The sequence below is a fragment of the Mytilus trossulus genome, chromosome 7 (assembly GCF_036588685.1).
Source record: "Mytilus trossulus isolate FHL-02 chromosome 7, PNRI_Mtr1.1.1.hap1, whole genome shotgun sequence".
In the NCBI taxonomy this organism is placed as follows: Eukaryota; Metazoa; Mollusca; class Bivalvia; order Mytilida; family Mytilidae; genus Mytilus; species Mytilus trossulus.
Genome location: NC_086379.1, coordinates 67,150,265 through 67,177,371, shown reverse-complemented (window position 1 = coordinate 67,177,371; position 27,107 = coordinate 67,150,265). Strand labels below are relative to the sequence as shown.

Sequence of the window (27,107 nt, the reverse complement as noted above, 5' to 3'; positions counted from 1 at the left end):
CTTTTTGTTCTATATGTATTATTATGCCTTTTTGTCACTTTTTTGTGACATTTTTCTATAAACAATATTTTTAATTCTAATATTTTCCATCAAATGAATTTAGCCTCACCATTGCTCACCTGCAGTTTAATTTCTAGTATCATTATTTTAAAATTATTTATACACAAATTATCTTTCTCATCTCAATTAGTAATATGAGCTGGTGATAGAAATGTAATGTGCCATGCACATCTGGTTTTCTTTATCTGTGGAGTGGTAAAGACAGGAAGTACCATAAATTAATGTACACAGAGTTTGAGGCCAAATTAAGGGCAGAGCATTTCTTGTTTGTATATATTTCCATTATAACTTATAACACCAAAGATAAAAAAAAATGTATTTATAATTATTTATTTATTATAATAAATAACAAATATTCAAGATTTAGGCAATGGATATTTATAATTATGGGCAAATTTCAAAGGGATCACATTGAAACAATACCCTAAGCAACCTTGATCAACATATATTCAAAATTTGAACTGGACATGAACATGCATACAGCAAACAAAGATGTCTTCTATCAGGAACAAAGTAATATGAATTTTACAATGGATTTAGACATGTTAGATCCAAAAGATCCAATTGATTCTATTGACACTGGGTAATGCAGATGATAGCCTTCAGTTGACATGACTCTTGGATTCAGGAAGATTGGTGTTTACACACAATTTGGACAACATCTTTTGGTAAGTAAAATGGAGTTGAATGTCCACCATTTTGAATAAGTGCATGCTCTTTAACAGTTCAAATAGTGATAAATAAAGAGTCTTCTTAATTTAATAGAGTTGGCAAAAGTATTAGACAATAGATTTATGCACATGAATATTATCAAAATTGTGTAAGACAGTAGATATTTTTTTAAATCTTTTAATTACTGTATGTTTTAGAAATAACATTACTTATATTGAAACAAGAAATCTTCTAATAAAAGCAGTTTGGTATTAAATTAGAGATCTGTGATTTAACTGTGCCAATAAGAGGTTTGTCAACAAATGGCAACAATGTATAGCTTTCATATATACACAACTTATCACAAAAATTAACATTTTAAAGAATAGACAAGACCAATTATGTTATAGTTCAATGAAAAACAAATATTCAAAAAAAACCAATAACAACCTAGTACTGGCATGAGGTTAAATGTATTCTATAGTTATATGCAATTTCTAGAAGGACTTAATCACTTTTAGACATTGACCCTTTAAGTGAAACAAATTCATTCATAGCAAGTCATTTAACAGTGAGCACCAAATTTGTTATGTTATTTTGAATAGACAGAAAAAATATTGCAGTCATTTCTTATAATTTAATACTAAATTCCATTTTAAACCGTAAAAAGCTATGAAAAAACGTTGATGATGTCACGGTCACAAGACTAAATTATGTATATGGGCTGATAACAAAATAACGTCAGCCAATCAGAAGACACGTTACATCCAAAATTAAACCATATAGTAGTAACTAATATCTGTGTATCTTTATAATTTTAGTTATTTTTTTTATGTCTACTAATTAAAATTCTTCAACTTTTATTTTGCAGTATTTTTGAAATCAGAAAATTCAACTTTAAGGACAGTGAGACTTACAGAGAAACAGAACTGAAAGCTACACAGATGTAACACGACAACCTATAAAGGACAGAGACCATTTTCAACCTATAGAGGACAGAGACATTTTTTTTTATTATTAAATCATAAATTATTAAATGTTTAGTTTTTAATTCCAAATTTTACACCTGAATTGTTGAAAGATTTGCTGCAATGTTGCTGCAATATTGCAAGAAATTAATTTTCCTGCAATATTGCTGCAACATTGCAGCTAATGAACTTGCCGCAATATTGCTGCAACAATCACAGCTACTGATTTTCCCGCAAACATTTGCAGCAATATTGCCGCAATTTGTTGCGGCAATGTTGCAGCAACTGTTTGCAAGAAAACTAATTTGCATACGAAAAATGAATATTTGCAGCAATATTGCCGCAACTATTTGCAGCAACATTGCCGCAAATATTTGCAAGAAGCCTTATTTTTCTGTAAGGGATGGAGACGACTTAAATATGAGGAGAAGAATCTGGTTAGACATACTATGATAAATGATTCAGAATTGATGTCAGTGATGCGAGAAATCGTTAACAGTCAACCACATACTGGTGTGAGTATGATGATTGGCCACTTAAAAGCAAAAGGTATAAGTGTGCAACAGTCACGTGTAAGGAGAACTCTGCGTGATATTGATCCAGGAAGCACCTTGATACGATGGGGCTTAACTGCAGTTCGCAGGAAATACTCAGTTGCAGGGCCTAATGACCTATGGCATATTGATGGACACCATGCGCTGATCCGCTGGAAATTAGTAACACATGGAGGTATTGATGGTTTTTCGCGATTAATAGTGTTCTTAAAATGCTCGAACAACAACTTGGCGGTCACTGTTTTGAACTCGTTTTTGAAAGCAGTTGAATCGTACTCATTACCATCTCGAGTCAGAGGTGATCAAGGAAGTGAAAATGTTTTAGTTGCTAGATATATGGAAGAAAGGCGAGGCTCTGATCGTGGTAGTTTTATAGCAGGAAAATCTGTGCACAATAGCAGAATTGAAAGGCTTTGGAGAGATGTTTATTATACTGTAATTCAAACATTCTATTCATTGTTTTACTATCTAGAAGGAAATGATCTGCTAGATGTTGATAATCAAAAGGATCTGCTGTGTTTACATTATGTGTTTATACCTCGTATCAACGAAGCACTCTCTCAATTCGTAGTGGCATATAATAGTCATGGGTTAAGAACAGAACGTTGTTGGTCACCACAAAAGATCTGGGTGAACAGCATGATTCAAAAAAACATTCATTCAGCTGAACTGAATAGTGAAAATATTTTAATTGATGGAATTGAGCAGTATGGAATAGACCCTCAAGTTAATGATGTTCAAACACATGGTGAAGATATTGGCTCATTGGACATGCTGAATATGCAACCAGATCATGTAATTGTAGATGTGGATAACTTGTTGAGTCAGGTTGACCCTCTTATTCCAAGTAATGAACATGGAGTTGATGTTTATCTTGCTGCAAGAGAGATTGTACGACATGATGATGTGTAGAATTAGATAAAAATAAAACTCTGTTTTTTTTTATTTTCACTGGTACATGTAGATTATTGTACACTGACCCTGTACTTGCCCATGTTAAGATGATGTTATTCATGTTAAATTATATTTTGTGAAGTCAAAATTACTTTAAATGTATAACATACATGTACATTTGAATACATTGTATGAGACAACAAACCTTTACAAAATGTGAAATAAAAAGATAAATACAAAACATAAAATGTACAACAAGAGAGTACACACTGAAACGTCTCACCTGCTTTACTTTTCACTGATATTATGTTGAAAGTCCTAAATATAAAGCTTAACTATAACTATCACACATGATCCAAGAAAATGAGGTCATATAAACCAATCAAGAAATACAGCTGAAGGATGTCTCCGGCTGTGGGAATTTCTCTCTACATTGAAGACCTGTTGGTGACCTGCTGTTGTTTTTTCTATGGTCGGGTTGTTGTCTCTTTGACACATTCCCCATTTCCATTCTCATTTTTAGCTCACCTTTCCTGAAAGGAAATGTGAGCTTTTGCCATTACTTGGCGTCCGTCGTCGTTGTCCGTCGTCGTCCGTTGTCCGTTGTCCGTCGTCGTCGTAAACTATTTCAAAGATCTTCTTCTCTGAAACTACTGAACCAATTCCAACCGATCCTTAGGGTATCTAGAATAAAATTTGTGTTTTATTTTCCATTTCTTCAAAAAACATGGCCGCTATGGCTAAAAATAGAACATAGGGGTAAAATGCAGTTTTTGGCTTATATCTCAAAAACTAAAGCATTTAGAGCAAATCTGACATGGGGTAAAATTGTTCATCAGGTCAAGATTTATCAGCCCTGAAATTTTCAGAGGAATCAAAAAACCCATTGTTGGGTTGCTGCCACTTAATTGGTAATTTTAAGGAAATTTTGCAGTTTTTGGTCATTATCTTGAATATTATTATAGATAAAGAGAAACTGTAAACAGTAAAAATGTTCAGCAAAGTAAGATCTACAAATAAGTCAATTTGACCAAAATTGTCAATTGACCCCTTAAGGAGTTATTGTCCTTTAAAGAAAATTTTACACAATTTGTTCATCATATTTGCTAACTTTAAAAAATCTTCTCCTCTGAAACTACTGAACCAATTTCAACCAAACTTAAGGTAAATGATCATTAGGGTGTCTAGAATAAAGTTTGTGTTTTATTTTCTGTTTCCTCAAAAAAGATGGCCGTCATGGCTAAAAATAGAACATAGGGTAAAATGCAGTTTTTGGCTTATATCTCAAAAACTAAAGCATAAAGAGCAAATCTGACATTGGGTGAATTTGTTCATTAGGTCAAGATCTATCAGCCCTGAAATGTTCAGAGGAATCAAACAACCTATTGTTGGGTTGATGCCACTTAATAGGTAATTTTAAGGAAATTTTGCAGTTTTTGCTCATTATCTTGAATATTATTATAGATAAAGAGAAACTGTAAACAGCAAAACTGTTAAGCAAAGTAAGATCTACAAATAAGTCAATATGACCAAAATTGTCAATTGACCTTTAAAGGACTTATTGCCCTTTAAAGACATTTTACTTAATTTGTTTTACTTGTTAGCTTACTTTAAAAAATCTTCTCCTTTGAAACTGCTGAATCAATTTCACCAAACTTAGGCTGAATGAGTTTCAGAGTATCAAGTATAAATTTTATATTTTATTTCCTTGTACGTCAAGAAAGCCTGTATGGCTAAAATAGAACATAGGGGTAAAATGCATTTTTTTGCTTTTGAAGAAGATATGACCAGATTCAAGAATATTTATATAAATTGAAAAGCCAAAATAATCATTGATGAAAGATTTAAGCAAATAATTTAAGGTGAGCGATTCAGGCTCTTGAGAGCCTCTTGTTATGTCGTGTACATGTTACAATCATTCTATACACTAAATATAGTAAGTTGACCTATTGCTTATAAATAGCTTCAAAGAAACAGACTGAACTATGGAAACTAAACAATGAACGATGAAAATGAGGTCAAGGTCACATGAACGATACTTGGCAGACAATTACAGCCTACTATACTTCCATACAACAGACATATTTGACCTATTGCTTATAGTTTTACACCAAAACACCTTGCAATGAACAGTGAAAATGAGGTAAAGGTCAAATAAAACCTGTGAGACCGACACATAGATCATAAAATATTTCTATGCATCAAATATAGTTGACCTATTGCATATACAATTAAATATTACAAAAAGACTAAAACTAAAAAATAATAATTTTTTTTTATCTCTGAGCCATGAAAATGAGGTAAAAGTCAGATGACACCTTACAATCATTCCATATAGTAAAAGAAAAAAGACAACAAAAAAATAACAACTGAACCATGAAAATAAGGTCAAGATCAGATTGTCAGTTTTCCTATCGAAGGTCGGTGGTTTTCTCCAGGCACTCCGGCTTCCTCCACCAATAAAAACTGACCGCCACGAAATAGTCCAAAAGGGGTGCTTAAAAAAGGCGTAAAAACACCAAAAAAAAAAAAAAAAAAAAAAAGGACAGATGACACTTGCCAGTTGTACATTTTCACCTTTACAGTACTTCCGTACCAGAGAAAAACGAAGACCATTTGTTCAGGACATGTCATAGATCATGACTCTTAAGTTTCAAGATTTTTGAAAATCGGAGGCTCACAATGACCCTGCATGTGTAGCCCTTTTGGCAATCCTTTTTTGGTCTATCTTAAGAGCTTTATAATATTCAAATATATGTATGGTTTAATTTGTTCATATATCATCTACTTTGTACTTGAGAAATTGGAAAAATATGATTTCCCGTAGGGTTTCTATGTAAACTTTGAACCCTGGCTGTGGCCATTTTTCGTCAGACCAGAACAAAATAAGGATTTATGTAAAGTTTCAAACCATTTTGTCTAGTAGTTTCAGAGACAATCTTTGAAAATTGGCCAAACAGAATCTAAGATTTGCTCTAGCGGACATGTTTTTCATTGGACTAGAACAAAGTAGGGTCATTTGTTAAGGACCTTGCACTGACCATTCATGCGATTTTTACTTAAAATCTGTCAAGAGGTTTCAGAGAATGAAAATGTGAAAACTTTATGACAAATGATGGTCATAACTTGATGGCAATTGGACTTTTACTTAGGTGAGCTAAAAAGTGTTTATGAAAATCTTCAAAATTTATTATAAATTTCCAAAAAACATACATGTAAGAATGTGGGTTTTTGCACTTGGACCTATATTTACACATAACACATACTTTAATAAAACATTTTAATGAAAATAAACCTGACAGTTATGTTCTCCATAAATTGCAAAACAAAAGTTCATAGTATTATGATAACATTAGATCTAAATATTTTATTTTCAACAACTCATCAGTTTCCCTAACTGTTATACATGTTTTACAAAATAATCAAACTCAGATGTCTGTGCAGTTTGAGTCAAACAACAATTTAACATATAAAGCACCCAAGTTTCTTTTTGGAACTTGTTCAAAACTATAACATAATAAAATGTTTGGCAGGGCACAGCTTGACACGACCGCAGAAGTGGAACCCTGAAAATGGGGAGCAAATATGGACACAACATTCGAGTTTCATACAGCTCTGAATTTGGATTGTGATTAAAAAGTTGACACTGCATAGGTTTCTGACACAGAATGAATGGGGTCTAAAAGCTGAAAAGTTTTAAATTGGACATTCACTTTTTATGGTCCATTTTCCAAAATTTAAATACATGGTTAGATTCAGCGTATCAAAGAACCACAAGAACTCAATTTTTGATGAAATCAAATAAAGTTCCAATTTTGGACCCTTTAGACCATAATGTGGACCAATTTGATAATGGGGACCAAATATCAAAAATCTAAATACATGGTTAGATTGAGCATGTCAAAGAACGAACCCCTTATATTCAATTTTGGTTGAAATCAAACAAAAGTTTAATTTGAACCCCTATTTGGACCAACTTGAAAACTGGGCCCATAATAAAAATTCATACATTTTCAGATTCAGCATATCAAACAACCCCAAGAATTATTTTTTTGTTAAAATCAACTAAGTTTAATTTTGGACCCTTTGGATCTTAATGTAGACCAATTTGAAAACAGGACCAAAAATTAAGAATCCAAATACACGATTAGAATAGACATATCAAAGAACCCAAATAATTCAATTTTTGATGAAATCAATAAAAAAAAAAAAAAAGAGTTAACATTTTACCCTTTTGGCCTCTTCCTCCTAAACTGTTAGGACCAAACTCCAAATATCAATCCCAACCTTCCTTTTGTGGTAAAAAAAACATGTGTTTAAATTTCATAGACTTTTATTTACTTATACTTAAGTTATTGTGTGAAAACCAAATGTCTATGGACAACGACAACATGATACCATTTGTATAAGAATTTATATAATCAATATATTTATACAGAAATATTCAAATTTGTATTTGTAACAACCTTTGTACCAGGCAAGACAAAAAATGAAGATGAAGTATGGAAGAGTATTAAAATTAAAGACTCCCATGAATGGTTTATGCCAGTCCAAAGCCTGGTGAGTTTGCAATTCCAAAAGTCATGTTTTTTTTGAATGTATTAAAATCTTCTGAAACTGGAAGCTTCAACTCCATTGAGCATGTGTTTGCTTTTGGAAACAATCCTGAGTCATGAAGAAAAGTAATAGATGGTGATGGATCAAATCCTAATGGAGGTACACAGTCTGCTCCAGTTGCAAATGATAAAACATCACCTAAGGTAATTTCACCATCCTCATCTTCTGAAATAAGACAAATATTAAAACTTTATACAAAATGTTGACTTCAGTTGAGGTTTACTCATGTTTATACAAACCAGGTAAGTAATTGATCGACCAAAACCAACAGCCAAGCTGGTAGTAGATTGATCACAGGGAATGTCCATATAGTCATAATTATACAAAAATCAAAGAGGATAACTGATTCATTAAATGTTATGTAACAAAGTTGAACTTTAGTTGGCTATAAAAGCTAAACAACCTCACTCAATAAACTTTCATATTACTACATGAACAATATTTTTTATGCTTCACATCTCAATGAGGTCCCAATATGAAATCAAAGCCTTAAAGGCTGTAAAAGCAATTGCTGTATACTAGTAGTAGTTAACATTTTTTTAAACATCTTATTGACAGTTTCCTTGTTTTAGCAGTGGCGGATCCAGAATTTTTCATAAAGGGGGGAGCTCCAGTCATGCTTCAGTGATTCCCTATATAATCAACCAAATGTTTCCCACGAAAGGGGGGCCGGACCCCCAGGGTCCCTCCCTGGATCCGCCTATGTTTAGCTAATTGTTTACGTCCACGTACGACTTCGGACCGTGCGTCAAAGTTACTGTGACAGAGTTTTGAACGTGCCCCGATCGCAACTTCTCCTTTCTCGTGAAGAAATTGCAATGTTCTTTTATGCATAGAAAAAAAACACATTAAGCTCCAACTGTCTGTGTCAACTACATTTCACATTCCGTTGTCGGCTAAGTTTTGCAAAGGCATAATTGAGGGTTTGGATGGGGTTAAATGATTATAGAATAATGCCCTTAAAAAATGAAGATTAGAGAATAACGGGCAAAAAAATGAAGATTAGAGAAATGTGTGGTCTAAAAATATAATGAATATTGAATAATTAATAAAAGAAAACGCTAAAAGTTAAGTGTTTACAGAATTTTCCCTTCTTAAAATTTAAAGAAATTTGTAAAAATATAAAAGTGAAAACAAACTCTGTAAACTTTTTTTGGTTTCGTGATAACAGACTATAGGATTCAGTCAATGTGAACTGGTTTCCGATACTTCTATCAAAGAAAACTGGGGAAAAAATTAGAGAATAATGCGTAAAAAAATCACTTTTGAAGAATAGACTAATTTTTTGAAGATTAGAGAAAAAAAGGGTAAAAATTAAATGTTTACAGAATAACAGACCACCCCCCCCCCCCCCCCCCCCCCCCCCCCCCCCCCCCATCAAGACCCTCATAATTGACGAAATCGTTTTTCCTCAAAAGTCGTAATTTCACCACGAATTCCAATCAAATGAGACGCAAGGGACATCCTGCAACTTGAAATTCGTCCACCAAAATCAGGGTTTGATATATTTCCGACGTGCAAACAGAGGATTCATTTCAAAATCTCGGCAAATCGGTGATTCACAGATCTATGATGAAAGCGGTCTCACTAATTAGAAACAAAAAGCGTCAACAAGCGACTAAAAAGGCGATTTTTGAAATTAAAAAAATGGCGACAAGGAAATTAAATTAGCGATACCAAAGGGGAAAATAAGCAACAAGAAATCAAATCAAGGGTCAATCGAGTTGAAAATATGTTTGCAATCTTGTAACTTATTTCCATTTTCTTGTCGCCAATTTCATTTCATTGTTGCTTATTTGCCCTTCCTAGTCGCTTGTTGACGCTTCTTGTCTCTAATTAGTGAGACCGTGTTAATCTATTTATATTTTCGTGGGAGTTGATTTGAACAAAATCGTGTTTTGGGGCTATTTTAACGACCCCTAAGATGAAATTGAACAATTAGGTTAGTAAATTCAGTGTCAATGTAATCAAAACGGGAACATTGTGCTTCTTTAACAGTGAATAACCATCGGTTTCTTTACTATAACGTGCGTAATAATTTAAAACAATTTTATGAATGAACCATAGTTTTATGAATGAAAAAGAGAAAATTTACTACATGCAAATAAAAACACGAAACAATCAAAATAAAATCGTATAAGGAATAATTCATTGAAATAATCAATATTAACTCAACAACAAAAATGATTTAAAATTTATATGAAACATAATGAGAACGAAATATCAGGGGTAAAAAACGCACTTTTTCCATGCGGACTTTCAAAATAATTAGAGAAAACAAATGGCAACTTAAATGTTAAAATGCATCTTCATGAAAATATTTTGTAACTTCACAAAACAACGGTTGTTTGTCTATGTTTGTCTTTATGTATGTAAGAAGAAGACAAGTAGGATTTTGTCAGAATATTTAATGAAAAATCTGTTTAAAATTTGGCTTGATCTTGATCTTGATAGGCTTGATTATACGGGATTATACTATGTAATGTAGGTCAAAATGGCTATGTCCCATAAGAATAAAGCAACTTGCCTGGCAATTGCTTTAAAAAAACAAAGTCTGTCTTTACATGGTTTATTATATCACTGGTCCCTAATTTTTTTAAAGATAAAAACAATGACAAGAATGTGTCCTAAGTACAGGGATGCCCTACTCGCATTATCATTTTCCATGTTCAATGGACTGTGAAATTGGTGAAGTTTCAAAGTTGAAGGCACATAATTTCAGTCAAATCAGCAGAGCAGAAAGAATGGTATACTTTTATCTGCAAATTTTTGAAAAAAAGTTGGGATTGACTGTGGACAAGTCAAAAACATCATTTCCTTCGCAACTTGGTTGCCTTCGGTACATTAACATGCATTGTGAGATAGAGGCTGAATTTGGATTTTAATTAAATATTTGACACATAATAGTTTTCTGTCACAGAATAAATGTAGTCAAAGAACTTAAAATTGGTTAAATGATTTGAATTTATTTTCAATTGAAGATTTCATGCTGTTGCGCAATACAATTTGCTGTTGCGCAATACACTGCTGTTGTGCAATACCTGTGTTTAGACTATAGACAAAAAAAAAGCAAAATAAATTGTGAGAAATCCTAAAATTAAAAAAAAAAAATTGCCCACCCCCCCCCCCCCAAATTTTTTTTCCAAAAAAAGGGTAATTTCGTTAATCTTGAAGAAAAAAAAATCCCCCCCTCCCCAAATATTTTTTTTTTACCCCCCCCCCCCCCCCCCCCACAAAAAAAAAATGTTAAGAAATTTTATTTTTGTAAAATGTGGTACAATTTCAGAGATATCCATAAACTTTAACACAAGTTAGTCTGAAAACTAGAAAAATACTTGATTTGGGCCCCTTTTTGGCCCTTCATTCCTAAACGGTTTTGGCAAATACCCCCAAAATCAATCCCAACCTTCTACTTGTGGTATTGAACCTTGTGGTACAATTTCAGAGCAATCAAAAATTTATTCACAAGTTATTGTCCGGAAACTAGAAAAATGCTTGTTTTTGGCCCATAATTCCTGAACGGTTGGGATCATTACCCCCAAAAACAATCCCAACCTTCCTTTTGTGGTATTGAACCTTTTGGTTAAGTTTCACAGAGATCCATTCACTTAAACTGAAGTTATTGTCCGGAAACCAATCTGTCTACGGACGACGACAACGACGACGAAGACGTGATAGCAATATACGAACGCAAATTTTTTGCAGTCGTATAAAAATCAAAAGGGAGCACATGTGAATAGAATTAAACAGTTTCTAGTAAGTTGGTGATTTTTTTTTCAAGTTCTTGTCCAAAAACTGGAAAATCACCCCTTTAGTAAAACTCCCAATACTTGGAAAACGTAAATTTGAAATTTGTAAAAAAACAAAAGGGAGCTCAAATCAAAAGATATAACAATTCAATACAGTTTTATGCATAGTGGTTAAAGCGTATTTGAGATAATGTCGGAAATGTTGAAGACGGACGGTAAACGTTATACCATAAGTCTTGTAAAAGGGCATACATGTATAGAAAATATAAGAATGCTATTCAGTCCTTTTGGGTAGTTTTACCCTATATATCCAAACAAACAATATTTACTTTCTTCTGTTTCTGATAATGCTTGGTTTCATAAGTTTCTTTCTAATGACTGTCCCTTACAATATTGCAATGCAGGAAACTCTAATTTTGGTTAAGAATTAAAATATACATGTATTAAAGATCAAGAGCATTCTTATGTTTTAAATTAAGCCTTCATATAGAAAAATTAAAATTCCAGATCAGAATATGTGCTTCCAGAAGTGGTGGTGTTGAATCAAATTTTATGTTTATATAATAAAAAGAAGATGTGAGGCATATATTTTACAAGTACCTTGCAAGTCAATTAAAAAATCTCTCCAATATCCAACAATGTTCTCCTCGTCCCGTCTTCTGTTGCTGCCTGGAACTGACATTTTGATATCCATAAACACCACCTCCATCATTTCAGCGGTCAATTTTTCATTTCCTTGACAGACAAACAAATCCTTAAATGCTTTATAATGCTCTTGAATGTACGTTAATACATCAAGTGTCTGTAACCCATCACGCAACCTGTAATTGTATACCAGTTTATTAAACACCAACATATCAACCATGTAAACATATTTAAGATATGCATTGTATTCAGCTGAATTAAACAAAAATAGAACCTATTAGAAGAATAATATTTGTGATAATCTTTAAATGGCAATCTTGAGAATGATAAGTGAAAGACACGACAGACAATTCACCTCATCTCACTATTTGTTTGGTGGAAGAAAATGCATATATCCCTTTTGTGTTGCACTTGAAGATGTTGGGGACATAAATAGACTTCATTTAATTATTTGACCTTAAAGTCAAAGGTCAAGGTCACTAATTTTTTTAAATTAGGTGATATATACTCACATACAAAATACCAAAAGCCTATAGCCTAGACAAATTTTTGAATGTATTTGACTTCGAGGTCAAAGGTTACTGTGATTCGTTACTGACTCTAGTTAGCAACACATGTCCTCGACATGATGCACCCATGTACCAAATTATAGATATCTACTTCAAAAGAGAAACAAGAATGTGTCCCCAGTACACGGATGCCCCATCCGCACTATCATTTTCTATGTTCAGTGTACCGTTAAAATGGGGGATAATTGCTAATTTTGCATTAAAATTAGAAAGATCATATCATAAGGACTTCAACTTCATCAAAAACTACCTCGACCAAAAACTTTAACCAAAACTTTAACCTGAAGTGGGACAAACGGACGGATGCACAAACGAACGAATGAACAAATGCACAGACCAGAAAACATGGGGCATAAAAAGTCATGACATGGATAAAATTTTGTATGAGGAATTCACACTTAAATAATATGTCTTCATTCTTTGAAAGAGAGACATCTATATTAACTGTTCACAAAAGAATTACACATTATATCCTGCAACAAGACTTTAATGTTGTTGAAAAAACCTAAGTTAAAAGTTTCATAATAGCTATATAGTTTACAAACATCTTCAGGTCACCATTTCCATTTTCAGCAGGGTCTTTTAGATGAAACAGGTTATCAGGTTAAGGATGCTTTGTAATACATTCAAGTTCAACAGAAATGATTGCATGTGAAAAACTTCTCATTGATGACTTTTAAAAAGAGTTTATACTTAATACCCTCCACTTTTCATGTCATTGCATGTATTGATGACATTTTCCTTTAAGGAGATATTAATGTATAATTTACCCACTCAGTCCAGAGTATTTCATTTTCTGTTGAATGGAAGTGTCAGTCCTGTCTCTCTAATACCATACAATACTTAGGAAGATGATGTATGAGTGCCAATGACATAACCAACTGATAACTCTTCATCCAAATAACAATTTAAAAAAGTAAACCGTTAGAGGTCAATGTACACCCTTCAACACGGAACAATAACCTATAAAGGGCCCCAGTTTTCCAATCAAAAATAAAATATTACTCACTGGTGAAGAGGAGTACTGGTTCTTTCCAGGACCAAAAATCTGACAATATCCATGATTAATTTATCTTTTTGTTGCATGTTCAATATAGGCCTGAAACATCCCGCTGTTATCAACAGGGTTGACATTGCATTCATTTGTTTGTTCAAGTCTTGCAAACTTGATGCATCTTTTAACTAAAAAAGAAAAACAGGTTATTAAAACTCTATCAACAATCTAAGTGTCAGGTGACATTTAGCACATAGGTATATAGCCAGCAAGAACTACATATATATATATTTAGAAAATAGAATTATCTGCTAATTTGTTTAAATTGGGTTAAAACAGGCATTCTGTGAGTATTGCATGACATTATACAGTCAGTTAAAAATTCATTTTATTGGAACAATATGCGATCATGATCTATAACTTGTAACAGTGTAAAGTATATAACAAGCATCAAGTCAAATTCTTCAAGCTTGAAGAATAAAAAAGTTTAAACTATCCAACGACCATAACTGTGCTCAACATCTCATCAAACCAGAACAACATTTGATCTTGATCTGTAACCAATAATCAAATCAATATCTTCAAGCTAATTAACAAAACTAGAGGCTCTAATGAGCCTGTGTCGCTCACCTTGGTCTATGTGAATATTAAACAAAGGAAGCAGATGAATTCATGGCAAAATTGCATTTTGGTGATGGTGATGTGTTTGTACATCTTACTTTACTGAACATTCTTGCTGCTTACAATTATCTCTATCTATAATGAACTTGGCCCAAGTAGTTTCAGTGGAAAATGTTATTAAAAATTTACAAATTTTATGAAAATTGTTAAAAATTGACTATAAAGGACAGTAAGTCCTTATGGGGTCAATTGACCATGTTGGTCAAATGTTGCCTTATTTCTAGCCTTCGAGGTCTTACTTAGCTGTACATTATTGCTGTTTACAGTTTATCTCTATCTATAATAATATTCAAGATTATAACAAAAAACGGCAAAATTTCCTTAAATGACCAATTCAGGGGCAGCAACCCAACAACCGGTTGTCCGATCCATCTGAAAATTTCAGGGAGATAGATCTTAACCTAATTAACAATTTAATCTCGTCAGATTTGCTCTAAATGCTTTGGTTTTTGAGTTATAAGCCAAAAACTGCATTCTACCCCTATTTTCTATAACAATTCTTATTATCAATCCAATACTTTCTAAATACTACCTTTTGAACTTCTCCTCTCAAGTCACCATCTGCTATATCTTCAATATTCCTTTCTCCAGCTTGTCCTACCAACGCATTGTACATAACTGGAGAAAGGAATTTTGGTGATGGTCCTCCGTGTACAATGGATAGGGAAAAGAATAATCCAACATCTCTGTACAGATTGTCTTCTAGGGCTACAATAAAACAAAACTAAATATTTTGCTAAAATGTGATAAAAGATTTAAGATATATTAAATTTAACATTTAGAGGCCTTAATAGACATGATAGATGTCAAAGAATAAATTTTACTATTCATAACTATATATTATCAATCCCTGATTCAGTGATATAATATATATCATGTTTGTTTTGTGTTTCACAGACCTTCCAGAAATCAGAACCAAAATGAGGGAAACAAGAATGTGTCCCTAATACATGGATGCACCATCTGCATTATAATTTTCTGTCTAGTGGACCGTGAAAATGGGGTAAAAACTCTTATTTGGCATTAACATTTGAAAGATAATATCATAAGGTACAAGTATACTAAGTTTCCTCAACTTCATCAAAAACTAACTCAACCAAAAACTTTAACCTGAAGCCGGACAGACAGACGGAAGAACAAATGAACGAACAGACCAGAAAACGTAATGCCCATAAATGAGGCATAAAAATGGTCCTTCCCTTTAAAACCGTAACAAGTGTCTAGATCCCCAAAGTGTCCCCTATTGTAAATGGTGTGAGGGTTATTGTGAGAGATGGGTCAAGATCCCTAATGCACCAGCTCTAGATGAGGAACCCCAAGTAATGTGTACAAGAAATCTCTGTGTATTGATATTGGACATGTTTCTATTTTTTACAAATGATTGAGCTTAACCATTTGTGGTGATAAGGAAAGTAGAGGGACATAGAATAAATGTGTAAAAACTATGGAGCTATTAAAAGTTCAAAGAACTTATTGTGTTAAAACAGGGATTTTTGACCACAAGGAGCCGCATCACAAAAGAATACTCTGGGTTTGCTAATTTACAGAAAAAGTAATCTCACTTCGTACCCTGAAAATTTAACCACAAATAAGAAATTCTCAGCTTCAAAACGAGCCATCATATATATCCAAGTTAACGATATGGACTGAGCAACAGAAGAAAACGTTACCATTACGGCCTATGGAGAAACAATTGCAAACCTTCACCCAGATGACTGATAATTAAACATGACAAAATACCTCTCCATCCCTATAAAGTGGGAGACATAAAAATGTAACTGTATAGAGAATACATGAAATTCCTTTTTTAATCTTTCACCAAGATGAGACAATATAAATTCACCTGATGTACTATAGGCCAAAATTCTTCTGTTTTCAGGACCTTCAAAAATGTGCAGGTATTGGATCTTTTTCATCAGCATTCTCAAGAACTCTCTTTTTGGTCCACCTTCATCTACGGCACCTTCTGCGATTCCTACATCGTCCGTAAACTTCACACTTATCTTGCTTTTAGCACAGAAGGATTTCCTTTTGATGGCTCTCCGAGCACCATCTAAAACAAGGTTTCTGTTGATATTGAATTTCGTTATCTTCTCCAGGTCAACCTGTGACTGTAACTTTATTAATAACTCTGGCAAACTGATATCACTAAAATGAACAAAAAAGTATCACCAATGAAAGGGATAACCAGATGCTCCGCAGGGCGCAGCTTTATACGACTGCACAGTTCGAACCCTGAACATTGGGGCAAGTATGGACACAACATTCAAGCTTGATACAGCTCTGAATTTGGATTCTGATTAAATAGTTGACACAACAGAGGTTTCTGACACATAATGAATGTGGTCTAAGAACTTAAACTTAAAAACTTTAAATTGGACATTACCTATTATGGTCCAATATCCAAAATCAAAATACATGGTTAGATTCAGCATATCAAAGGACCCCAAGAATTCAATTTTTCACGAAATCAAATAAAGTTCAATTTTGGACCCTTTAGACCTCAATGTGGACCAGTTTGATAACCGGGCCCAAACATCAAAAATCTAAATACATGGTTAGATTAAGCATATATCAAAGAACCCCATATATACAGTTTTTGTTGAAATCAAACAAAGATTAATTTGGGACCCCAATTTGGACCAACTTGAAAATTTGGCCTAAAATCAAAAATTTAATACATGTTTAGGTTCAGCATATCAAAGAACCCCAGGGATTCAATTTTTGTTGATATCAAACAAAGTTAAATTTTGGACCACAATTTGAACCAACTTGAAAACTGGGCCCATAATAGAAAATCTAAGTACATTTTTAGATTCAGCATATATCAAATAACCCCAAGGATTCATTTTTTGTTAAAATCAAACTTAGTTTAATTTTGGACCCGTTGGACCTTAATGTAGACCAATTTGAAAACAGGACCAAAAATTAAGAATCTACATACACAGTTAGATTAGGCATATCAAAGAACACCAATTATTTAATTTTTGATGAAATCAAACAAAGTTTAATTTTGGACCCTTTGGGCCCTTTATTCCTAAACTGTTGGGACCAAAACTCCCAAAGTCAATCCCAACCTTCCTTTTGTGGTCATAAACCTTGTGTTTAAATTTCATAGATTTCTATTTACTTATACTAAAGTTATTGTGCGAAAACCAAGATAAATGCTTATTTGGGCCCCTTTTTGGCCCCTAATTCCTAAACTGTTGGGACCAAAACTCCCAAACTCATCCCAACCTTTCTTTTGTGGTCATAAACCTTGTATCAAAATTTCATAGATTTCTATTTACTTAAACTTAAATTATAGTGCGAAAATAAAAAAATATGCTTATTTGGGCCCTTTTTAGCCCCCAATTCCTAAACTGTTGGGACCAAAACTCCCAAAATCAATCCCAATTTTAGTGCAATTTAAGTATACATAAATAAACATGAAATCTTCAAATACGTACCCATCCATTGGTATGGTTTTGTCACCTTCATCATCGGAGTCATCAACTGTTACTATTTCAGTTTCAAACAGCTGGACATATGACCTAAGTAATAAATAAATCTTGGTTTGATTAACCTATTATTCATTCTGTTTTCCTTTTTACTCAATGCTATTTTTTATGTCTGTAATGTTTATATGAAGTTAGACATTTATGACACAACTTACGTTGAAACCTCCAGGTTAGGTACTTGTCACCAATACGGATATTCAATTGAAAAAATACATATAAAGTATGCTGGATTTTTGTATCAAATCTTTGACAAAAATATAAATAATCAACTATCACTTAGTTTGTCTTGTTCTTAATATTGTCTGAGTGTTCAACTGCGAAACACATGACTTTGCCTAGATGATAATCTACTATCTAGGATGCATGCAAATACAAGGTTAGATGAATCTACCATGTATAGTTATAACACTTCACATACACAAATTTTTCTTACGATTGCTTACGAATCTCAAAACTTTACCAGATTCATAAAACTTTCACAAGCTGCTGATAGGGCATTAAACCTTAACCAATCAATCAAACCTAAATCTTAAATCAATATCAAATACATTTGCAAAGTACTCGAATATATCCCAAAACAATCGGAAATGTATATTCATATACATCAAGAAAGTATTTAAATTTATTCCTAAACTTGTGGCCAACCAATTATAAACTATACTCAATCATTTGTAATTGATTCATAAAGCAATCGTATTCAATTACACACAAAAGACTTTTCACCATTCTTTAAGAATAGTGTTTGTGTTGTTACATTAAGTTAACAATGCTTTACAAATGACTAAGACTGGATGGCGAGCTATTTACGAATGAAGTTATCTAAAAACAATCAGCCATTTGTTGAAAATTATTTGACATGTCAAATCAGGGATCAGCAGAATGTATAAGAGTTGTTTTAAGAGTTAAATTCCAATGCTTGCTGTGAATGACAAAAAATTTGTAGATTTGTGAGCATTTATAAGAAAAAAATTCTGTATGTGAATTGGTATTACTAAGAAAGATGTGAACTTTGAAGTAAACTTAAATGTAAGTCAGTCAACAGTCAGGGGTATGACTCAAACAAGTGATTTCATTATCGCTTATTTCAGTGATTTTCAAATTTCAGTAATCACTTATTTAAGTGATTTTGGTGTTTTCTTTGATCTTCAAATGCTGATTTCACTAATTTTCCATAAAATGGCAATTTTTTCTGTAATTTGTCTACATAGATCAAATATCTTAATCTTGATATATCAATTTCATCAGTGCGCTGGGGCAGTAAGTTAGTGTGCTGAAGCTTTTAAAAGAACCCTTGGGAATTTTTCTGTAATCAAATTTTCATTAACTACTCTATCAATAACATAAAAGTCAACACATTTATGTAACCTGATTTGTTTTCTTTATAATTAGAATGATTTACTTCAAGGTTTTGACCTTATCTACAGATTATTCCAGTTTAAGCATAATCCAAATAAATTGTTAAAACTGACATACTAATTTAGCAAAAGAGCATTTTTGTATGTATTCAGTTGTTTTTTCAATAGAATAGTTGTTTTTTAAACCCAATGTAGATCTAGCTTGTGGATAAATTATCAAGAAAATGTTATAATCACTTTCATAAGTGATTTAATGTTTACATCTCAAATCACTTATTTCAGTGATTTTAAAAAGTCTGTTTCTAATTTTGTAAACATTTTTCATTTTTCAATAGCGAAATCACTTTTAAAGGTGATCCTGAAATCACTTGTTTAAGAAGTAGCCCTGACTGGTCAAGTAAAAAATATAGGTAACAGTGATTCATTATATCAAGAAATTGTGTCCAGATTATCTACAAATAAAATACCTGTAAGTTGAAGGACATGCCAGAGCATCATTACCAGTAGATGACCGCAAGCTTAATCGAGATCTACGCTCTCTACGTTCTAAGCACGATGGATGAAATGTTATCTATAAAACAGGGTAATCCGTCTTAAAATTAACCAATTTCAAATTGTAAAACAATTGCAGAGTATTCTTGGTCAGCACATATAGCATTTCAACGTATCATACATGCATGTTATTTTAATTCATTTTGATTTTTTAACAAATGTATACTGCTTGTCATCTAAATCAGGTTTCACTTTCTAAGACCTACTGCTCACTATTTACAGATTCAGTTAATACTGCCATTTTTCTGAAATGAAATCTCCCTAGCCACTTTTGTTTTCTTTTTGACATTTCTTTAATAATAGTTTCGGCAGGCATTGAAATATCTGAATTGTCCATTACTAAAGATTACAGAAACTCAGTTCAGAACTGATACTGGTAGATTTAAATCAAAATTGATCACCTGTGGCGTAAAGAGCTATTTAGAACAAGAGATTGAAATAAATTTGGGGCCTTTCTTTTAATGCAATAACAAATTTTCAGTACTTGTTGTATGTAAAATGCAAATTTTGTAATAGTGCCTCCTAGAACATGTAGAATACTCTGTAACTAGTTTAATCAAAGTCCATTGAAATATATTAAATCCACAGTGCTCACAAGGATGAAACAAACTGAAAATTTTGAAGTTCTGTTTGCATATGACAATCAATCTAGGATCTTAAAAAAGCAATAACATTTGAGGTCATGATAAAGACTTATAATGTAATGAGTTTGTTAAAAAGATGCATGACACACATTTCATAATAAAACCTTTTCACATCCATTCTAATGGAATAGCTAAGTTACATGTAAATACTAACTGTCGGTGTGCCTGTATCTTCCGGATCACCTTCCACTATATCTTGACTTTGCACAGTTTTGGTGATGTCTGTTTGTGGTTTCTACAATATTCATAAAACTATATTATCCTAGTTCAATAAATTCCTTCAGGATTATTATCCTACAGGAGTGTGTCAAAAATACACACCAGAAACATACACTTCAAAATATTGAAGTAATATTTAGCACTAAATTCATAGAATACTGCATATAATAATTTATTAGTTTAAACATATTTAATTATACTGGATTGGGAAACAAGTTTTTCATCTTATATTAATCCCTTTCCACTTGCAGGTGCTAGTGCTGCTTGTAGCGGCATTACCCTGCTCTTTTTTTCGAAATCTACAAGGGTGTCTTTTACGTGCAAGAGATATGACTCTCTCTGAACACTAATTCAATTTATTGCATACAACATGTACAAAGAGCTGTTCGGGAAGTAGTTTCATACTGTACACTTAAAACTTATAGCACATCATGGAATGCTGTTTGCAATTGGATTTACATTAAACATAAACACTGTCATTGAAGCAAATGCCATTTTTTTTTTAAATAAAGCATATGTTGTGGAGCCCAACAATAACCATATTGTATATTTCCATGAGTGTTTATTCATTTCATCACAAAAAAACAACAACAAAAAGTCTAAAACTTAAATCATAAATACTAACTGCGGATGAGCCTGTATTTTCCTGGTCACTGTTCATACTTGCATTTGTGTCTGCTTGGGGTATCTGCATATTAACACATGAAAAAAGAAGTGTACATTTAATTGCAATTCAACTCGGAATATCATGTTTACCATTAAAATAGCTTTCATATGCTTTTGACTTTGATACAATAGTTTACATGCAAAAATAAGCAAATAAATGCATATTGACCCCTTTATTTTGTTCTGTACCCCACTGCTAAGACCTATTGTTTGTTATTTTTTCATTTTTTGTTGTGAGGACTTTTTAAAGCTCTAGTAGATGAGCTCAACATTAATTTAGTGCTTATAAAACTGTGTAATGGTTTTCAAGATACAAGCAAAAACATGTGAAATTCTGACAGTTTTGCCCCTGATGATTTCATTGTAGCCCTAAATCAACTGAACAATTTGCAATTTTTTGGATCTAGCTAATGTACCGTTTTCCAGAGTCATAAGCAAAAATATGCGAAGAATACAAAACTTGAAGTATTTAAAGTGAGATACATCATGTACATCATGTACATGTACAATAAAACTGACAATTTTGCCCCTGCTAACTTTTTTGTAGATCTTAATGAGCTGAACAATTTGCAATTTTCATTTTGCAGTTTTCAAGTGCACAAAAGAGAAAAATTAAATAAAAGGCCATACCACCTGGACTGGTTAATATCAGATTGACTTTAAAATGTCTGTATGGGTAGATCTTATTATGTACTTATCAATTTAATCTTATACTAGAATTTTGATATCTGTAACAGTTTTTAAGTAAATACATGCAAAACCCAGGTGTTGGATGCCATGGTCTATTTTTAGCCATGGCAGTCATGTTTTTGACGAATCAAAATTTTCCTTACAATTTTAAATAGAAACCCTGATAATGTTTTTGCCAAGTTTGGTCCCAATCTGTTCAGTTATTATCAGAGTGGGAGAAGATTTTTATTTAAATTTATGACAAGGACGGACGCTCAGTGACAACAATAGCTCACATGGCCCTATGTTGTTTGCTCATTTTCAGACAATTTGGATACTCAATATTTTTTCTTTCCCTTTCCTAGACATCCCCCCTCATAATTTTAATGCAAAGGTGTCATTTTTCTTCTGAAAAGTGTTAATATGGTAAATGTCACAACCATAAACAAACAAAAAAATCATTTTTAAAAATGCATGAATTTAGCTAACAAAGTGTGGTCATGAAAATATGTTTTATAAAAGAATGAACGTCAGCGAGTCAATCGATCTATATAAAAAAAAATTGTTGTAGGGGCAAAAGATATAAAATTTATTTCATGAAAAGCTTAACGTTAACATCATCATGATGGTCCATTTATCTGAATGTGTCACAAGATTGCTATTTAGTGTTACATGCACAATTGTTAATTACAAACTAGACTGTACTGTCTTCAAGGGAACCTGTATGTCGCCTGCATTTTATTGATAGCATTGCACACATTATTTATGTCCGCAGTCCACCATGTGTAATTTCAAAGTTTTTGATAAACAGGATGTAGTTGAGTGACAGTGCAATGAAAAACAATTCTAAAGGATAAAGCATAGAGATGCAAAATATCAAATGTCTGTACTGCATGTAGTTGTAAAGAAAACTGCAATGAAATTTTGCATACATATTTGACCAGCATGCCTTAAATATCAAAGTTTTTGGTATTAAATAGGAATTAAGCAAAGCCATGAAAATGCTTTACGCGTCATAGTACTTCCAGATAAAGCATTCTCCAAAATATTAAAAGTCTGCTGCATGTAGTTAAGAAAACTGCAATGAAAATGTGTGACAACATTGCGGTGCATGCGGCAAAGGTTTTGGAAAGATGGATTTTGTCAAAGTGACCCCTATATAAAAAACAGGCGACATAAAAATATATTATATGTATCAGTATATACATGAAGTGCACTTGGATAAGAATATTAATCTATAGGTACATAGAGTGAGTATGATAGGATTACCAAGCATTTCATACCTGTTGTGTGTCGAGTACGAATACAATTTTCTGCCACTGTACAAATATTGTTTTTATCCTGTATTTATAAAATGTACAAATTATTTTTTCATACAAAACAGAATTACAGAAAGACATTCTTAAAAAAAATGATTCCATATGAACAGTGAACACATCATATAGGAAAGCATGAATCATGTAAAATTGAAATGGGTCAAAGACAGAAAGGGCCAGTTTTTGTTAAAACAAGAAGAAGAGCTACAAACCTCACTCTGAAATCACATCTCATTGATGTGAGAGCCCATACAGAAGCTGCATACCAAATATGAAGAGCCTGCGATTTTTAGTTCCTGAGATAAATATTAAAAATACAGTATTTCCCTGCGACCAACATTCACATATTATAATTCAGCTGATTTTTCAACTCGCAAAATCCAGCCAAAAATCATTAATCTAACTTGAAGGTAAAAGACCATCATCCTACATGTAGCAAGAGCAGATTTTATCACCTTCATGTGATCTATCCACATGCAAAATAATAAAAGCCTAAATCACAAATTTTAGGTACATGCTAGACATGATTTTGTTTTGAGTGGCAGCTGTAGACTGATTACTATAGTGCGACCACCACTAAGAAACGTTTGATTTATTGTCGATTAAAACTACATGTGTTATATCCTGTGTTCTATGGTTTTGAGCTCTAAAATGTTATGATGCTGCATAATTACCTGTAAAGAGTGTGTCTTGCCGAATACTGGAAGTTCCTCGTCTGTCATGTCTGTGTCATCTAATTTGTTTTGATCCATCATGTCCTTATCATTTTCAAACTAAAAATGAATTCATACTTGTAAAACAACTAGCTATCAATATTTTTGCAGTAATATACTATGTCACTAATTAGAAAACTTTTTATGTGTGTTAACGAACATTGTAAAAATCTGCACCTAAAATAAGAACATTACATTAAATTATATTTCTTTCCTTTAAATGGATATTGCAACTCCCTCAAGACTCATAATACATTTTGATGAGGGGGGGCAAGGGGTATAACTGTTATGCTGTTATGGGCCAATTTGAATCTTTGTTATCTGTTATTCTGAAGAAAAAAAATGCTGTTATCTGTTATTGACTATTTCTGTTGCTGTTATAGGACTTTTACTTTTTTTGTTATCTGTTATTGTGAGAATGTATTTTTTGTTAACTTTTATTGGACCCCCTCTTGCCCCCCCCCCCCCCCCCCCCCCCCCCCCCCCCCCCCTCTTTGATGTTATTAATTCTTTAATAAATATTTTGCGGCCCATATTTTGTCATACAACTATAAGTAGGTGTTTTACTGTTTACTTTCTCAGGTAACAGTTAACTTTGTGATCAATGCTTATGTGTAGTTGTCCTTCATGTATAGTTATACAATATTAAACTGTATTTGTCATATAAGTAACATTATACTTTTAACATAAACAAAAATAACAACAACAATAAAATAACTGAGTGGAACACACACATATCTAAATATACACAAGTAAAACTAACTAAGAGTTCCCTGTCCTCAGTTCTTAAAAGACTGTTGTTAAAAACATAATAAAGGAACCTGTTTTTTCTGACACTTGGTTTATATTTGACGGATTTAGTAGGACTACTAGTTTTTCAGTATCAGATAGATTTGGAAACATAGCATTATCTATTGCCATGGCATTAAAAGGTTTTATATGTAAAGCATTATTGATTTGACAGTGGAGGAGAAAGTGATTTTCATCTAAGGTTTTACAAGTTGGACACGACGTAACGTTCTATTGTTTTGAGGTATGTTTAGATTATCTGCCCTTCAATGATCAAATTATGGTAACTAATTCTAACTTTTTGTAAATAAATGTCTAGTTTGTTTCAAAAATTTGGATGAAGATAAAATTTTTGGTCTTGTTTGACTTTAATATTTTTGTATAAAAGAAAGAGTTTGTTATTTTCCTTTAAACTGTTCATGTTATTTTCCAGTAATTCTGAATTAAAGTTGCATGTAATATTCTTAATCAAAGTCTGTAGTTTTTCACTTGTTCCATATTTTCACAGGACACTATTTTTTGTATATCAATATTCATTTCTTGTGTTGAATCTACCAGAATTTTTCTAATTCCATTTTTTTGGAAATATTGTACAATGAATGATAAAATACAATGTACAAACCTCAGGGCCCTCGACGAGAACATAAAGCTTCCCTTGACCAATCAGAGCCTTCAGCCCTATTCCATCAAATTTGAATGTTGATGGTACATTTGGTTTGGATAATTTTTTGTGTGAGCACGATAAAAAAATGATCTTGGTGGGATCTTTGTCAGTGCTGTCAAATATGTCAAGTAGTTTGTTTTTAATAGTGTCCTCTGTATCCTCCGAACTTATGTTAATTAATCCTTCTTCTAGGATAATATCTGCACACAGAATGCCTGGCAATTTTATATTTCCAATAAAAACAACTTTATATGACTTTTCAAATAACTTCTTCTTCTTTTTCATTTGTTGTCTAATGTCTTTTCTGGAGGCAGCTCCCTGTATTGGTGAGAAATGTGTCCTTGGGTGTGAAGTGGCTTTTGACGACTTAAACACAGAAGTAATCTGCTGAGCCAATCCACTTGTACTTGGCCTGTTGCCAATGATATCTCTTGCTTGTCCTATATTAAGTAAATATTATCATAGTAAAATTAAAAAGATAAAATTAAAGCAGTTGGCGATTATCATGACAAAATTTTAAACTAAACAATTATTTGGAAAGATATTACTTCAGGTACATGTATCCCAACTTAAAGACACAGATGAAGACGGTATCATACCATAATTTTTCAACACATTTTTTGGCCGTCATGTACTCAACTAAAAGTACTGAAGTTTAAATTAGGTATCAAAAATCCTTTCACCCTTTTTATCATCTGTTTCAACCCTTATTTTCCAAAACAGTAGAAAGCTCAAAATCACTCACAGTCGTCGTATAGTACTCAGATATCTTATTTTCAAAGTTCCTAAAGAACAATCAACTAATACTTTTAAATCCTTCGATAGTATTGCAAAAAAAATTCATGAGAATTTGCTCAAAATATATAGGTTTAAAAAGAGCCTGTTCGAGACATAATTCATTGAACTTTTTTTTCATCAATCTGCAACAAAAGTGGGCAACTGATCTTTGCCAAGCTATTAGGTTTTTTGTTGAGTTTCATCAATACAAAGAGCTCAGCACCTGTACATCCTGTAGTTCTGTTGTACAAAAAAATAATTGATTTTTCTACCAACCATGAATGTACATACCAGCACATTCTGCTGTTGTTACAACAATATATCTTCTTGTTCCCCAACCTCCATCTGGAGAAGAAAACCCTCTTGTATCAGCTGCAACAGCTTTCAACACCCCTCCTACATGGTACCTCAAACCCACTGCTGAAGGAAACTGTGATTTGAGTGTCTCCCTCTCCAAAACATCTTCTTTAAGTGGCAATAAGACCTCAGCATCATAACAAAGTTCACTATGTGAAACCTTTATATAACCTGACATCATATAAACCTAAAAACAGAAATATGGAAACCAATTATTGATCAGAGCCTGAATCGTTCACCTAAAATATCATGACAATTGCCACCAAATATTTGAAATTTGGGAACACAACTGGACTATTTTAACTCACTTGTGCATATAATACTGGTTTCCATTGGCATTGATTTTGAATATTTTTTCTAATACATGTATATCCCTATCCTCTCCTCTCTATTTATATTTCACAGGCACTTGGGTTCCCAGCCAGATATACAGGGAAGTAAGAATAGTCCATTTTTATAAAAATTAGCAACCACGGGCCTGTGTTACAATGTATCTGAGTGCCC

General features: G+C 32.7%; 1 protein-coding gene across 1 annotated transcript; it reads right to left on the bottom strand.

Annotated features, from left to right (window-relative positions):
* Positions 1-6,393: 6,393 nt before the first annotated feature.
* On the bottom strand, positions 6,394-26,796 carry LOC134725640 (uncharacterized). The gene is made up of 12 exons (XM_063589630.1): positions 26,538-26,796; positions 25,428-25,909; positions 23,978-24,076; positions 21,278-21,340; positions 20,588-20,668; positions 19,705-19,808; positions 17,832-17,915; positions 16,226-16,530; positions 14,915-15,090; positions 13,717-13,889; positions 12,094-12,314; positions 6,394-7,909 (listed from the first exon to the last, which is right to left on the bottom strand). Exons 1-12 carry the CDS (start codon positions 26,782-26,784, stop codon positions 7,668-7,670), a joined length of 2,277 nt encoding a protein of 758 aa, XP_063445700.1. The 5' UTR covers positions 26,785-26,796; the 3' UTR covers positions 6,394-7,667.
* Positions 26,797-27,107: the final 311 nt, after the last annotated feature.